The 17470-nt window shown below is 36.4% G+C and overlaps 1 protein-coding gene across 7 annotated transcripts in view; it reads left to right on the forward strand.

Annotated features, from left to right (window-relative positions):
- The window catches only part of BTBD10 (BTB domain containing 10), a 116563-nt gene that overhangs the window by 84795 nt on the left and 14298 nt on the right, over positions 1–17470 (forward strand). For all 7 annotated transcript variants that reach the window (XM_004472541.5, XM_058305711.1, XM_004472545.5 and 4 more), the window contains 2 exons: positions 10836–10938; positions 12923–13043. In XM_004472541.5, coding sequence (XP_004472598.1) covers positions 10836–10938; positions 12923–13043 — 224 coding nt within the window. The remainder of the gene's footprint in view (positions 1–10835; positions 10939–12922; positions 13044–17470) is intronic.

Consider the following 17470-nt stretch of genomic DNA (forward strand, 5'->3'; position numbering starts at 1 on the left):
AATTTACCTTGCTAGATTCAATGGTAATTGTTATATTTGGGCTCTTGAATTCAACCACCGAATACAAAAAATATCCACACTGTTTACAGAAAAAAAACAACACTTTGGTCAGATGTAAAGTCAGCAAGAATTGTCTGATGTAGATATTGGAAAAAAAACTACAACCAAAAAGGAATGCCAGTAATAAGTAAAGGGAGTCATTTTAAGGAGAGAATAGTCATTTTCTAATCTGTGCTCATCCAGGTTAATAATAGCTTAAAGTTTGTGGTTGTGGGAACCACAGTCTAAGAAGGATATAGACAATATAAATTTGATTTTTCAATATATCCTAAAGTAGGATCAGTTACACTTTGATGTGTGTCTTTGTATGTTCACTCTCACATATAATGAAGAGGCATATAAATTAAATAGGTGCTTACATGACATAAAAATGCTGTGGTTTTTTCCTAGAGTCTATGTGACTATGTATTTGGGATATGTTTGTGTGTGTGTGTATGTGATTTGTCAGTGTCTCAGAATATAGAATAAATGCTGGCTTTATGGTACTTACTATATGCATTTGATTACCTAAATATTTTCTTTTAATATTGGCACTAGAGTTTACATTTGTGGGAAAAATACTTGTACTTATGTATTTTTATGTATTTTTAGTAGTTTAGGAAATCTGTTGATGGAAGCTGTTAGTAGGATGACTTGACACTTGTTAATACCTTATATGTTAAACTGCAAAGAAACACTCAACAAAAAATTAGATACTTGAAATTTTGCTTCACCTGTTAGGCTATATTTTCTTTAATATATATGTATATATTTAAAGTATCCATACTAATCTGTAAAGTTTTTCCCATTGTAAAATGTTCACTTGAGGAAATTGTGTGACATTTGATTCCTGACTTTTTTTTTCTTAATCAGTGAAGTCTTTCATATCAATTATATACAACATATCTTTGGGGCTGAAATTTAATGGGAACTGTTAAAAAAAACAGTTGGCATCCCTTTGGAAAATCTGACATATAAAAGTTTTGTTCTTTATAAGTTTTTGTGTTACAACAGAAAGAAAACCAGTAAACTGGGAAATTGTTGAGTAGAATACTTAGACCAGGCATATTTACTTTAGGGATGCGGGGGTAGCAAAGCATTCGTAGTCCAACTTTCTTAATCACAATTTTTCAACTTTCTAGGAAGTCCCACATTAAACTTTTTATTGTAAGGGATATAACTTGCAAATTGCCTTTTTTTCTAAATATTGTTAAAGGGCCAAAAACATTACTTGATAAGACAAAAATCCAATTCTGTTTTTCTTATATAAACATTAATATTGAAAACTTTTTGCTCATTTGTTTAAACTTTTCATTCTCTTCACTTCTTCATTCCTCCCTTTCCAGCATTTGAGTACTTATTTTTTGGTTCTAGGATGCAAGTATAAGATTTTTTAGTAGAATTTCTTACATTTATATTTAAGATTATGAAAAGTAAAACAACCTACCCTGCCTGTAACATCTTACTTTTTTACAATTTATTTTGCTGTATGTGCTGTATTTTAGCATTAACTTTATAATGAAGACTTCAGTTTTAAGGAAAAGGCATAGATACATGGTTTCCCTTTTTTTTTCTTTCTCTTTTGTCTTTTAAAAAAAAATTTATATATGTTACATGTTACTCCGTTAACCCAAGACAACTACAGTAACAATAAATCTGCTTTAGTCAGCATTTACACTCGCCCCTTCTTTTTGCTCATTTCTCAGTCTTGTAAGATTTGGGACGATATCCACTCTGACTACTTCAGGCTGAGAATGTGTATAGATATTACGGGGCAGAGGAATGGAATTGTTTTGCTTGCAATTGAAAATACTCCTTGCTTTTGGGCTAGGGCTGGTCTATCATCATTGTTTTGTTAGTTGTCTAGGGTAGGCCCAAAGAGCTGGAGAGTAGGATTTGGCCACTTATCTGTTGGATTTTAGCTCCACTGGTGTAGGAACAATCTGAAGGCTTAAGACTCTGAGAATAATAAGTAAATTGAAAATTATAGGTTCAAATAAAAGAAATAGAAGAATCATGATTAGGGGATTTATAACTAAGTTAACTGTTATATTGTGAAAATAGCTTTTCATATTTTCACAGAGAACCTGCTGAGGAGATGTTGATTTCCTGTTGCTGTATGGCTTTCCTTTAGTGTCCAGACGTCCCTAGGGCTCTCAGGAGCACTCTTGTTTGTGGCTTTGTTTACCATGGCATTTTGTGGAGTAACCTTCAGAATGTCCTCCTAAATTGCTTTGAAATCTTTTTGTCATAAAAACTCTTATTTTAGTATTTCCCCCTTTTGATCAAGGTCTTTTTCCAAATGCATCACTGATTAATGCTGCGTTATAATCCCTTGGTGCCAAGGAGGCTCATCCCTGGGAGTCATGTCTCATGGTTGGAGGAAAATAGTTTATTTGCAGTGTTTGCCTTAGAGGCCACATTTTAGTAACAAGGAGGTTTTTAAGAGGTAACTCTTAGGTATTAATTATAATTAGGCTTTGTTTCATTATTACAGGAATATGCTTCATAAGTGTGGTCATTAAGATTGAGGTCTTGGCTTATTAGCCTGTTTTTTGTTTTTGTTTTTTAAAGATTTATTTATTTAGTTTTTATTTATTTCTCTCCCCACCCCCCACCCCCCCAGTTGTGTGTTCTCTGTGTCCATTCACTGTGTATGTTCCTCTGTATCCACTTGTAGTCTTGTCAGTGGCACTGGGAATCTGTGTCTCTTTTGGTTATGTCATCTTGCTGCATCAGCTCTCCATGTGTGTGGCGCCAATCCTGGGTGGGCTCTTCTTTTTTTGTGCTGGGTGTTAGGCTGTTTTTCTTTAGTAGGAAAGGCTTATATGTTCCAGAGTTTCTGGCTATCTTATTTGAGAAAGTAGTAGGACTTCCCCAGGAGGGAAGCTTAATATTTTATTCATTACTGTTCTGGCCTCTGTTTATCCAGAAAATATACCTGTGGCAACAAGGCTACATTTATATCCCATTGAAGTATGTAGCTATATAACGCTTAAGCTGTTCAAAAAACCCTCTCTGTCTAGACATCTGACTGTGTAAAACAGTTTAAATTATAGGAAAATTTGGTTGTTTCTGTGACATATAGCATTTCTCTAATCCCCATTATTGTTGACATTGGCATTGTACCTCTGTTAATGTTTGATGTAAGAATGTTATAATGTTACTGTTAACTGTGGTCCATATTTTGCTCTTGTTTTCCTGATATGCCACCCTTTTATTAACACCCTGTACCAGTGCTGTACTTTTGTTTTAGATGCTGAAAGAACATTCTTACATTTTTATTATTAACTCCATTCTCGCTTACCACAGGGTTCACTGTGTTCTACAATCCCATGTTTTATCCTTTTAACTTTCCTCATAGTAACATATATGACTCAAAACTTTCCCCTTCAACCACTCTCATTCACATCCTCAGCACTGCCATCTACGCTCAGAATATCATACCATCATCACCTCTGTCTACCCCCAACCCACAGTAATCAACCTAATTATAAATTCTGCACAGGTTAAGTATCAACCCTGCATTTTCTCTCCCCATTCTATCTCCTAGTAACCTACCTACTAGATTCTGCATCTATGAGTTTGCTTATTATAATTAGTTCATATTAGTGAGAGCCTACCATATTTATCCTTCTGTGCCTGACTTGTTTCACTCAAGATAGGTCCATGAGGTCCATCTGTGTTGTCACATGCATCAGTATTTCATTCCTTCTTAGAGCTCAATAATATTCCATTGTATATATGTATATATCACATTTTGTTTATCCAGTCATCTCTTGATGGGCATTTGGGTTGCTTCCATCTTTTAGCAATTGTGATTAGCGCAGCTGTGAACATTGGCTTGCATATATCTGTTCATGTCCCAGCTTTCAGTTCTTCTGGATATATACCAGTAGTGGGATTGATGGCTCAAATGGCAGTTCTGTATTTTGCTTCCTGAAGAACCACCACAATATCTTTTACAGTGACTGCGTGATTTTGCATTTCCTCCAGCAGTGAATGAGTGTTCCTGTTTCCTCACTCTTCTCTAACACTTGTAGTTTTCTGTTTTTTTTTTAAAGGTGGCCAGTCTAGTAGGTGTGAAATGATATCTCATTGTGGTTTTGATTTGCATTTCCCCGATAGCTAGTGATGTTGAGCATCTTTTCATGTGTTTTTATCCATTTGTATTTCCTCTTTGGAAAATGCCTTTTGAAATCCTTTGCCCCATTTTTAGTTGTTTTTTTTGTCTTTTTATTGTTGAGTTGTATGTCTAATATTTATGTATACTAAATATTAGACCCTTATCAAATATATGGTTTCCAAATCTTTTCTCCCATTGAGTAGGTTGCCTTTCTACTTTCTTGACAAACTTCTTTGAAGAGCAAAAGTTTTTAATTTTGAAGAGGTCCCATTTATCTAATTTTCCTTTTGTTGCTTTTGCTTTTGGCATAAAGTTTATGAAACTGTTGACTACTATAAAGTATCAAAGATGCTTCCATATATTTTCTTCTAGGAGTTTTTATGGACCTGGCTCTTACACTTAGGTCTTTGATCCATCTTGAGTTGATTTTTGTGTACAGTGTAAGATAAGGGTCCTCTTTTGTTCTTTTGGATGTGGATACCCAGTTCTCTCAGTACCATTTGTTGAAGATTCTTTGCTATCCCAGTCAGTGTACTTGGCAGCTTTGTCAAATATCAGTTGACTGTAGATGTGTGGGTCTATTTCTGAACTCCCAATTTGATTCCATTAGTCAATATGTCTATCCATGTGCCAGTACTATGCTGTTTTGAAAACTGTAGCTTTGTAATATGCTTTAAAATCAGGTAAGGTGAATCCTCCAATTTGTTTTTCTCTTTCAAGATGTTTTTGGCTTTTAGGAATCCCTTACCCTTTTAACTGGGTTCTCCATGTCTACACAAAAGGCTGGTGGACTTTTTATTGTGATTGAGTTGAATCTGTAAATCAATTTGGGTAGAATTGACTTAACAATATTTAGTCTCCAATCAATGAACACGGAATATCCTTCCATTTATTTAGGTCTGCTTTGATTTCTTTTAGGACTGTTGTGTAGTTTTATGAGTACTAGTCCTTTATATCCTTAGTTAAATTTATTCCTAGATACTTGATTCTCTTAGTGGCTATTATAGATGGGATTTTTTTTTCTGAATTTCCTCCACAGCTTCCTCATTACTAGTATATAGAAATGCTACTGATTTTTGTGTGTTGATCTTATATCCCACCACTTTGGTGAACTTGTTTCTTAGCACTAGAGTTTTGTTGTAGTTTTTCGGAACTTTCTATATATAGGCTCATGTCATCTGCAAATAGTGGATGTTTTACTTCATTCTTTTCAATTTGGATGCCTTTTCTTCTTGCTTAACTGCTATAGCAAGAACTTCTAACAGTGGTGAATAAGAGTGGTGACAGTGGTATCCTTATTTTGGTCTGGATCTTAGAGAGAAAGCTTTCAGTCTTTCACCATTATATATGATGTTAGCTGTGGGTTTTTCATATATGCCCTTTAACATATTGAGGAAGTTTCCTTCTATTCCTATCTTTCAAAGTGTTTTTATCAAGAAAGAATGCTGGAATTTGTTGAATGCATTTTCTGCATTGATAGAGATGATATGCAGTTTTTCTCCTTTTTGCTTTGTTAATATTGTGTATTACAGTAATTGATATTCTTGTGTTAAACCACCCTTGCATACCTGGGATAAAACCCAGTTGATCATGGTGTATAATTTGTTTAATGTGTTATTGGATTCTATTTTCCAGTATATTGTCGAGGACATTTGCGTTTAAATTCATTAGAGAGATTGGTCCGTAATTTTCTTTTCTTGTTGCGTCTAACTAGCTTTGGTGTTAGAATGATGTTGGCTGTATAAAATTAGCTAATATTCCTTTTTGAAAGAATTTAAGGAGGTTTAGTTCTTTTGGGAATGCTTGGTAGAACTCACCTGTGAAGCTATCTGGTCCTGGTCTCTTCTCTATTGGGAGGTTTGTGATGACTGATTTAGTCTCTTTACTTGTGATAGAACTATCGAGGTCTTCTAGTTCTTCAAGCATCACTGTAGGTTGTTTCTGTCTTTATAGGAATTTCTACATTTCATCTAAGTTGTCCGGCATATAGTTGTTCATAGTATCCTCATGTGATGCTTTTTATTTTTGTGGGGTTAGTGGTAATATCCTCTCATTTTTTATGTTGTTTGCGTCTTCTCTTTTTTCCTGTCTATCTAAGGTTTGCCAGTTTTGTTAATCTTCACAAAGAAACAGATTTTGGTTTTGTTAATTCTCTCTATTGCTCATTTTATTCTCATTTTCATTTACATCTACCGTGATCTAATATATCTTTCCTTCTGCTTGCTTTGGGATTTGTTTGCTGTTCTCTTTCTAGTTCCTCCAGGTGTGCAGTCAGACCTTTGATTTTAGCGGTTTCTTCTTTTTTAATGTAGGCATTTAGACCTATCAATTTCCTTCTCAGCACTGCCTTTGCTGCATCCCATAAGTTTTTATATGTTGTGTTCTCGTTTTCATTAGCTTCAAGATATTTACTGATTCTCTTGCTATTTCTTCTGTGACCCACTGATTGTTTAGGAGTGTGTTGTTTAATTTCCATGTGTTTGTGAATTTTCCAGCCCACCCTTTGTTGATTTCCAGCTTCCTTTTGCTGTGGCCAGAGAAAGCGCTTTCTGTAATTCCAATCTTAATTCTTTGAGACTTGTTCTGTGACCTAATATGTCATCTATCCTGGAGAGTAATCCATGAATACTCAGGAAGATTGAATATCCTGCAGCTTTGGGGTGCAATGTTCCATATTCTGTTAGGTTTAGTTCCTTTATTATATTATTCAAGATTTGTTTCTTTTTTGATCTTCTGTCTAGATATTCTGTCTCTTGCTGAGAGTAGTGTGCTGAAATCCCCCACTATATTTGGATAGGTGTATTATTTCTACCCTCCGTTTTGCCAGTGTTTGTATCATGACTTCTGGGGCACCTTATTTAGATGCATAAATATTTTTATTGTTTTTTTTCTTCCTGGTAGATTGCCCATTATTACTATATAGTGTCCTTCTTTGTATTTTATAACAACTTTACATTTAAAGTTCATTTTTTGTCCAATATTAGTATAGAGCTATCCCAGCTCTCTTTTTGGTTACTGTTTACGTGGAATATTGTTTTCCAACCTTTCACTTTCAGCCTATTTGTGTCCTTGGGTCTAAGGTGAGTCTCTTTCAGACAGCATATGCATGGATCGTGTCTTACTTGGGGAGTTTAATTCTTAACATACAATGTTATTACTGTAAAGACAGTTCTTCAACTTTTTTCCCTTAGGCTTTTATATGTTATATCTGAATTTTGACTCTCTTTTAACCCTTTAGTTACCTTTACTAATAATCTTAATTTCTAAACTCTCCTCCACACCTCTCTTACCTGTCTTTTCCTTTCATCCTTTAGTGTTTCTTGTAGAGTAGGCCTCTTTTTAACAAATTTTCTTTCTTTCTGTTTACTGTGAATATTTTAATCTCTCCCTCTTTTTTTTTCAGATTTCTTTCTTTCTTTCTCCCCCTTCTCCCCGTTGCCTGCTCTCTCTGTCCATTCACTGTGTGTTCTTCTGTGTCTGCTTGTATTCTCATCAGGCAGCACTGGAATCTGTGTCTCTTTTTGTTACATCAGCTCTCCATGTGGGTGGGCTGTGGTCTCACACAGGGTGGCTTTCCTTGTGCAGGTGCCACTCCTTGCACAGGGGGCACCCTTATGCGGGGGCATCCCTATATGGGCTGGCACTCCTTGCATGCAGCAGCACTGCACATGGGCCAGCTCACCACACAAGCCAGGAGGCCCTACGTATCGAACCCTTGGACCTCCTATATGGTAGGCAGACGCTCTATCTGTTGAGCCACGTCCACTTCCCTCTCCCTCATTTTTGAAGGACAGTCTTGCCAAATTCAAAATTCTTGGTTGGCACTTTTTCTTTCAGTACCTTAAATGTGTCACACCACTGCCTTCTTGCCTTCATGGTTTCTAATGAAAATCAGCACTTAAGATTCCCTTGTATGTGCTGGATCATTTTCCTTTTGCTGCTTTCCGAATTCTCTGTCTTTGGCATTTGACAATCTGATTAGTATGTGTTTGGAATATTTCTGTCAGAATTTATTGTTTGGATTATGCTCTGCTTCCTGGATCTATATATCCATGTCCCTCATAAAAATTTGGAAATTTTCAGCCATTATTTCCCCAAACACTCCTCTGCACCTTTAACCTTCTCTTCTCCTTCTGAGGCACCATACAGTATATTGTGCACTTCATGCTGACATTCAGTAACCTGCTCAATTTTTTCCATTTTTTTTTTCATTTTCTGTTCTACGTGATTTTGAATGTCCTGTCTTTTTTTTTTTTTTTTTTTTAATTAATTTTTTTTTATTGACTTTGTAATAATGTTACATTAAAAATATATATGTGAGGTCCCATTCATCCCCACCCCCTGAATGTCCTGTCTTTAATTCATTAATTCATTCCTCTGCTGTTGAATTCTGTTGTTGTGTGATTCTAATGTAATTTTAATCTCTTCTGTTGTGCCTTTCATTCCTATAAGACCTGTTATTTTTCTATGTGTTTTCAGTTTCTTCTATATGGTTTCCCAGTCTCTTCTTAATATTTTTTATCTCTTCTTTCATCTCCTTGATCTGATTTAGGAGATTTATATAGACATCTTTCATTGGTTCCAAATTCTGCATCTCCTCTGTCTAACTTGTTCCTTTCATTGGGCCATATCATCCAGTTTCTTAGTTTGGCTTGCAAATTTTTGCTGGTCTCCAGGTATCTGCTTATCTTGATCCATTTACTCTGATGGTCAGTTTCTCTCTTATCTAGGGTTCTATTGTTTGTTTTTTTAATAAGCCTCTTCTTTGATACTTGTTTCAGCTTATTTTAATTCTTGCCTGTCTTTAACTTATCCCATCTGGACCAGGGACCCACAAAGGGGTCACTGACTAGTTCCAGAGAGCCATTTCCTAAGATCCAGTTCCTCTGTAGAACCCTTCTCAGTCTCTGCATCCATCACCGTCCTTGATGTTGTACCACAGCACCCTTTCCTCTGGAGTCCAAGCACTGCCTCTGGCTTCCCCCTGCATCTACCTGCACCCATCTATACCCAATGAGACCTTTCTCATGCACTGCCCATGTTGCTCCCTTACCGCTTCCCCATGCCCAGCAAGGGCACCTTCACAATTCTGCAGCTCCCCACCTTGCTGCCCTCCATGTTCTTCAAGGCCACCTTTGCTGCTTTCCCCCGCTACTTCCCTAGCACCTGGTAAAACCACACTCATTACTTCCTACCTCCACTGGCAAGGCCACTTTGGAGGCCTCTGTGCTCTCCCTCATTCTTCCCGCCTTAATCTCCCCCTCCTCCACTCCTGGTGGGGGGCTTTCCCACTGCTCCCCATTCTTTCCTCATGATTGGTGGGGATGTCCACCTGGCTTGTCTGCGCTGGTTCCACAGCAGTCTTCTGCCACTCTCCCCCTGCCCAAAGGGGCCACTTCCACACTGCTTACCCTGGTACTAGCATTGCTGCCACATGAGCTGCTCCCATTGCTCCCCTGCCCTTTCCCTTGATTGGCGGGGCTGCTCCCCTGCCCCTTCTCCCTTGACCAGTGGGGCTGCCCTCACAGGCCTCCTGTGCTGCTCCCTCCACAGTCCTCTGCCCTTCCCCAACTTTTGGCAAGTCTATGCTCCTAGCAATTCTGTCTATCCTCTTGATGTTTCTGGAGGACAGGTGTACCCTACTGCTCTCTACTCCACCATCTTGGATCTCCCTCCCCTTTTTTTTCCTGACAAGATTAGTATAAAAATCATCTTTTCCCATGGATTGATTCATTTCTTTTCTGAGAAGGGGCCAGAAAGTAGTTTAGCTTCTGAATTTTATCATTGTTTTGGTTTCCTAGTTGTTAAAGCAAATACCATACAGTGGGTTGGTTTAACAATAGGAATTTATTGACTGATGGTTTCATAGGGTAGAAGGCTTGCTTCCTCCCAGGATCAGTGTCTTCTGGCTGGCTGACAGTCTTCAGGGTTCCTTGGCTTTTCTGTCACATGACAGTGCACATGCCAGTGTCTTCTTTCTTTTCCAAGTTCTGTTGACTTCCAGCTTCTAGCTTCCAGTGGCTTCTTTTCTGTGTCCGATTTTCTGTGCATATACAGACTTCCGCCATATTGGATTAAGGCCCACCCTCATTCAGTTTGGGCACTCCTTAACCTGTAACATCTTCAGAGGTCCTATTTTCAAATGGGTTCATACCCATAGGACGAGGAGTTGAGACCTGAACATGACTTTTTTTTTTAAAGGTTTACTTATTTTACTTTATTTCTTTATCCCTCCACACCCTGTTGTTTGTGCTAGCTGTCTGCTCTCAGCTCTCTGCAGCAGTGTGAGCCATCTGCTCTATGTGGCAGCACGGGCGAGCTGGCCTTTACCAACAGACCCCAGGAATCAAATCTGGGGCCTCCCATATGGTAGATGAGCCACATCCACTTCCCTGAACATGCCTTTTGAGGAGGACATGATTAAATACCAACTAACATTTAGTTTTATTATTACTTAAAAGGAATCTATACCACTATTCTCTCCTTTCAAAAAGGGAATATTTTTAATACTTCATTTTAATGTTTGCAGAATAAAGTTTTATTAAAAATTCTTGAACTGATTTGATTTCATGCTTAAATTATAATTCCTTTTCACTTTTGTGTGTGAAATCAGTTTTCTCTTTTGAAGAAAATATCTTGTGATGTGTTTCTCAATTATTTGCTGTCATAGGATGTTTGGATCTGGCAGAGAACATAATTTTACACGCCCCAATGAGAAAGGAGAGTATGAGGTGGCCGAGGGAATTGGCTCCACTGTGTTTCGAGCTATTCTGGTGAGTTTTTGTTTCTTATGTTGACTTAATCATAAGGTCCCTTCTGGGTAAGTACTTGGTATGGAAGGAGAGTTCTAGTTGAGTGTCTCTGAAGGTTTGCAGGATATTGTTTCTCTAAATAAATACCACTGAATTCATCTTTATTTTAGTATATCCAGATGTAAAAAATGAATTTGATGACCTTTGGGAAGGTAGGGCCATTGGGAAGAGCTGCTTAGTCTAAGGCCTGCATATGCAGTTCTTTCGGGTCATTTAATGGTAACATTTCTGGAGTCAGTACTCTTCCCTTCTTAATTCTCTCAAATGTAAAATCTTCATCCTTTTTGCTACCTGAGAAGGAAAGTGGCTATTTGAATTTTAATATATTGATAAAGAACCAGCAATATGGAAACTTAAGAATATTTAAAAATCATCTCTAAAATACATGTTAGAATCTTTGTTTTTGACCTTTTCTCTTGAGGTTTTAACTTTTAATTTGAAGAGTATTTGAATTATCCCTTCTTGTCATTTCAACTCAGTGCTAAAGATTTGATTATAGTGTGTGACAAATTCTTTCCACAGTCTGAAAATAGAATTTCCTCAAAATGTTTTGGGGCAAGAGGGGAGGGAAGAGCCTGAAGAAAGATAGGAAAGGTGGTTGATCTTTATCAAGTTGTTAGTACTTGGACAAGCAGCAGGAGACATCTTACTTCCATTGATATAGCAACCTTAGAAACTGTGTTACTGTGGCTCTGAACCTCAAGATGTTTGAGATAAGTCTTAATTTTTTACGGCCTGTTGAAAAATATGTTTTTGTCTGTCCATACTTATGGTTGACCCCATATGAAATTGAAAAGTAAAAACTTTTATGACTCGGCGTTAGAGTAACTTATGTGGCATCTGTAATTTTGGGACCAGTCCTAACAACTTTTATTTCTTTGGGGTTTTTTTTGTTCTGTTTTTATTTCTTCCTTCGTTTTTTTTGTTTTTTGTGTGTTTTTTTTGCCTTTTTTTGTTTTTGTTTTTTCTTATTTTCTTGTTTGTTTTTATTTTATTTTTTTCTTAACTTTGAAATTAGGTTTTGGAAATAATTTCTATTAATTGTTTGTAATAATATAGGAAATACCAAAGAATAGTATTAGGAAGAACAATATCTAATTTTTCATTATTTTGCTTATTTTAATACTTGGATATGAGTTATAGTTTTTTACTAAAAACCTTAAACTTTGTTAAATTTTCTAGATAATTTTTAGGATAACTTAGAATGTATCACTCAATTTCCTTACTTTAAAAAAAAAAGTTTTAAAAATATATGGTAGGGGAAGCAGCTGTGGCTAAATCAGTTGGGCTCCTGTCTACCATATGGGAGGCCTGGGTTAGCATCCGGGGCCTCCTTGTGAAGGCAGGCTCACCCACACACTATGGAGAGCTGACTCAGCAAGGTGATGCAACAACAAAAAAAAAAAGGGAGAAAAGTAAAAACACAGAAGAATACACAGCGAATGAGCACACAGCAAATGGACACAGAGAGCAGACAATAAGCAAGCCACAGTGGGGGGAATAAATAAAAATAAATACAGACACACAGAAGAATGCACAGCGAATGGACACAGAGAACAGACAGCAAGGAAGCCGTCGGTGGGGGGGGGGGGACGTAAAAATGTATGGTAGGTGTGTAACATGAAAAATGCCTTGGTGAAGGGGGGACACATATATGGTTAGTGTGATGTAGTAGTGAGAAGAGGAATGTAAGAAATTGGAAAATCTGGGTTCTAATCTTACCTCTACTGTTAAATAACTGTATGCTGCATAAGCCATCTGGGCTTCAGTTTTTGTTATCTGTAAAATCAAAAAGATGTTAGGTGAACCAAGGTCCCACCTACTTTAAAATTCCGCAGATCACAAATGTTGAAACACCACTATTTTAGAAAATGTTGTCATTTCAGAAAGTTTTAGCTACCTTGTGACCCAGATATATTACACATTCTTTACTTTTTTATTTCAGGATTATTATAAAACAGGAATAATTCGTTGTCCTGATGGCATATCTATTCCTGAACTGAGAGAAGCATGCGACTATCTCTGTATCTCTTTTGAATATAGTACTATTAAATGTAGAGATCTCAGTAAGTATGATGTTTTGTGTGTGAATGATTTCTAGAGCTATCATATATTGAAATGAAAAGCCTAAAATAGTAGTACTATTTACCTAGTTAGACCACAGCATGTTAAATTGATTGTAAAGTATTCTGGTACAGTGAAGATTCTCTTAAGTTCCTTGTGCAATTTCCCAAAAAATTTTTTTTTAATTTTAAACTTTTTATTTTGAAATACTTTCAAAATTTCAGGACAGTTTAAAAAATAATACAAATCCCATAATGATATATACCGATTTTAACATTTTGCCACATCTGCTATATCATATCTATTCATCCATTAGTCTGTCAGTCCATTTATCCATTTATCTGCCTGTGTGTCTGTTTACCAGTCCATTTTCTGGAGACATGCATGCTCCCAATATGTGCGTGAGGGTTACTCTGCTCCCTCTGGAATGGAGACCAGGGATCTGCACACTAGGAACATAGACTGGCATTATGCTGAGCAGTTGAGGGGTACGGAAGGGGGGGCCAGCCAGGGCACCACACGGTCCTACCTCTTTTAAGTAATCTTTTTCTTGGTTTAGCTCTGCCCTGTTACTTCAGTGCTTTTACTGTCTATTTAGAGCTTTGAGAAAAATGTTTCTCCCAGTTCTTGCTGGTTGTTCCCATCTTCTGTGGGGGGACTATAGCCCTGAAGCTTCTCACTCTGGTGTTTTGATTGGGGCAAGGCCCCAAAACTTTTCTTTTAAGCTTTGTGTGTGTGTGTATAAATACCCTGCCAGATTTCCTCCTTGACTTTTTCTTCTGTCATTTGTACTATAATATCTGAGCACTGTGGAAGAAACAAATAATTCTCAAAAGATCTTTGATTGATCATTGTCTTTGTTTATACATAGGGTTAAGTGATTTTATCCATGAAATATAAACATAAAGTAAGATTGAGAACATTGGAATCCCAACTCTTTGATCACTACTCTCCTCATTCTCTTCCCTACTTTTGCACCATGCTACCTGAGAAAAAGAGATTTTATAGAAAAAAAGGTTTTATAGAAAAAAAGTCAAAACAACATATGAGAATTATCAAATGTTGACTTGGATATTAAATGGTTGAGGAAGTTCAAAGGAAGGAAAAGTCATTTGGGGCTAGAGGGATCCAGGGACTGGTTCAGAGGCGACAGGCCGTAAAGAATGAATAGGAATGATTTAGAAAGAGAAGAGCAAGGAGGTTATTCCTAGAATTGAGGTTTTTGGAGAAAGATGCAAAAGGTATACTTTGGAAATAATGGAGTTTGAGTGGAAATTTTATATTAAGATCAGAAGAAAATGGAAGTAAAAAGTTGGGGCCAGATTATGGGAAATCTTTAATACTAATATAATATTAAATATAACAATCCTTCATGCTCAGTTATGATCTAACTCATTGAAAATCAGTGGCATTATTAAATCTGTCCCTTAGTACCATGTTATTTTTGCCAAACAGTCTTTAAAGTCTCCATGAAAATATCAGTAGATGGAAAAACTAGTGGATGGTTAAACTCTAGTATCAGTAAGTAGAACAGAGAAGTGAATAGTTAACTTCTGTGTCCATTTCTTTATAAATGACATTTAAAAGTTTAGAGTCAAATAATTTGGGCAGCAGTATACCACTGTAAACTTGATAAGAGTTGCTCTTTTTTCATACTTCTAAAATGTTTCCATTTGAAACCATTAGTATTAATTACTCTAATTTTAGATCTTTGACTTTAAATTTTGTGTCTTTTTATTCATGGAACCATTTTAATTAAAATTCATATAATTGGGTATTGAATTTTGGTGATGTTCACATTTAAAACAAACAGTTTCTTACAGATAATGTACAATTTAGTTATGTATACCTTTGGACAAAGCTTACCTTGTCATCACTATTAAGTATCTTTTATTTGTTATGGAATTAAAGATAAGAATATTTATGTAAAATGATATATATGATGTCCCTAAACTTTTGGCTTTTAAATTACATGTGTAATTATTTCTAGATTACTTGGTATTTACTAAAAATTTAGAGATTTTCAAAGACCTTATGAAAAAACTATGTAAAATTTGAAGAGATAGAAGTGTTCTTGCAAAACTGTGAAATGGATACTGCAGGTATAGACATGAATCCCAAAGTGATTTTTTTTTTCTACAAATATATCCCCTTACTGATTATTTGGAGTAGCACTTTACAGTAAAATATCTACTCTTGTCTCTTAACTTAAAAAGAAAATATACATATTCAAATGTGGTTAAAAGGGGAAATTTCAGGTTGTATGTATGTTACCAGAATAAAAATTAAAAAAAAAAATTGATGGAACTGCAAAACATAATTGGTGAGCCTTAAGTTAAACCATGGACTATAGTTAGTACAATTATAAACATGTGCTTTCATCAATTGCAACAAATGTACCATGTCAGTCAAGGTTTTAATAATAGGGTGGTTTATGGAAACCCTTTATTTTATGTGTGATTTTTCTGTAAACCCACAACTTCTCTAATGAAAAAGAAAAATTAAGTACTAAATGGTCATTGAATAGAGAGACCTGGCTTTCTAGGACAAGTTACTTTTTTTTTTTTTTTTTTTAAAGATTTATTTATTTATTTAGTTTCCCCCCCTCCCCTGGTTGTCTGTTCTTGGTATCTATTTGCTGCATCTTGTTTCTTTGTGCGCGTCTGTTGTCAGCTTCTGTTGTCATCAGCGGCACGGGAAGTGTGGGCGGCGCCATTCCTGGGCAGGCTGCTCTTTCTTTTCACGCTGGGCGGCTTTCCTCACGGGCACACTCCTTGTGCGTGGGGCTCCCCCACGCGGGGGACACCCTTGCATGGCAAGGCACTCCTTGCGCGCATCAGCACTGCGCATGGCCAGCTCCACACGGGTCAAGGAGGCCCGGGGTTTGAACCGCGGACCTCCCATATGGTAGACGGACGCCCTAACCACTGGGCCAAAGTCCGTTTTAAAACTCTTTCTTGTTCCCCATATTTTTAAAATGGAGACAATAATATTACTTACCTCACAGGGTTGTTGTGATGATTAAATGACTAGTATCTGGCTCATAGTGTTTAAATAAGAGTTTGCTATTTAAAAAAGGTAGCAAAATTAGAAAATAAAGGGTAAATTAAAAGAAAAATATCAAAGGATCTTATACATGCCATTTTATATTTCTACTTGGAAATGTTTTGTGACTGTATTAGTAAATATATTTTAATAACTTTTTAATGGTTACATAATATACTGCATATTTCCGATCACTCACTTTATACCAGGTCTTGGGTGTATAAAAGGGAACAGAAAAATTAGGGCCCCTTTTCTCATGATGACTTCAGTGTAGTGGGAAAGACAGACAAGTAGATTATAATATAACAGAGGAAGAATAGCATGCTAAATGAGCATGTGAAGGATTGGGGAAGCTTTCTGGAGGGGAGAAAAGTGTGTTCCAGGAAGAAAGAATGGCATACTCAGAGGCAAGAAAGATTGGTGAATGGAAGAACCTACTTTTCAATCTTCTGTTGTGGAACTTAACCATGTAGTGAAGGAAAGCTATGATAAGTAGTAGCTCCCCAACTAGGGTCTAACAAACTTTCAATCCAGAAGAGGTTTTGGAGAACCCCAGTGAATTCTGGAATGAGAACCTAGGGCCAAAGGAAATGGAAAATACAGTGTTCTTAAGTGAAGTTGGGATGGATAATGAAATTTAAAGTCTGAATAAAGCATCAATTGATAAGGCCTAGGAAGAAGACACCATAAGTGTAGGAGACAATGGGACTGCAACAAAGAATACAGGGAGAAATGGAGATCAGAGGCAGAGCCTGCTTCTGAAGCCTGTTATTTAGAGACTGGGGGGCTCACTTGTACATTCTTTGTCTCTCTCTCTCTCTTCTCTTTACACTTAATCTTGTTCTGTTTTTCAAATTGTGACGTTAAATCACTTTGGAATTTAAGGGCAGGACTATACCTTTTTTACTTTGTTGAATGAATAAATAATTCCATCATCCCTTATACTTTTTAAGGATCCCATTCTACTTGTTGACCCTCTAGTATTGGTACTCTTTCCCTCTCCATATGTAGTAATCCTTAGACTTAAATATGCTCAGATCTGAGCTATGTCCATTTGAGGCCTTCAGAAAAATTTCTCATTAAAATAAAATGAGATTTTCATTGGAATCCTTTGAAGTTAATTTTAGAAGAATTAACGTATTTACTATGTTGACTCTTGCTCCAAATGCTATGTCTTCCCATTTATTCAAACTTTTCTTTTAGGTCCTCTTTAGGTAGAATTGTATCCTTTTCTTGATATAGTTTCTGCTCTGGTTTTGTTAATTTTATTCTTTGGTATTATTAATTACAACATTTTTTATATCTTTTTAGTATACTGAATTGACTATGGTTTTGAATAAAGTTAAATCTATTGGTTATTCTAGCATCCCTGTCTTTTAACACA

This window comes from Dasypus novemcinctus, chromosome 10 (assembly GCF_030445035.2).
Source record: "Dasypus novemcinctus isolate mDasNov1 chromosome 10, mDasNov1.1.hap2, whole genome shotgun sequence".
Taxonomy (NCBI): Eukaryota; Metazoa; Chordata; class Mammalia; order Cingulata; family Dasypodidae; genus Dasypus; species Dasypus novemcinctus.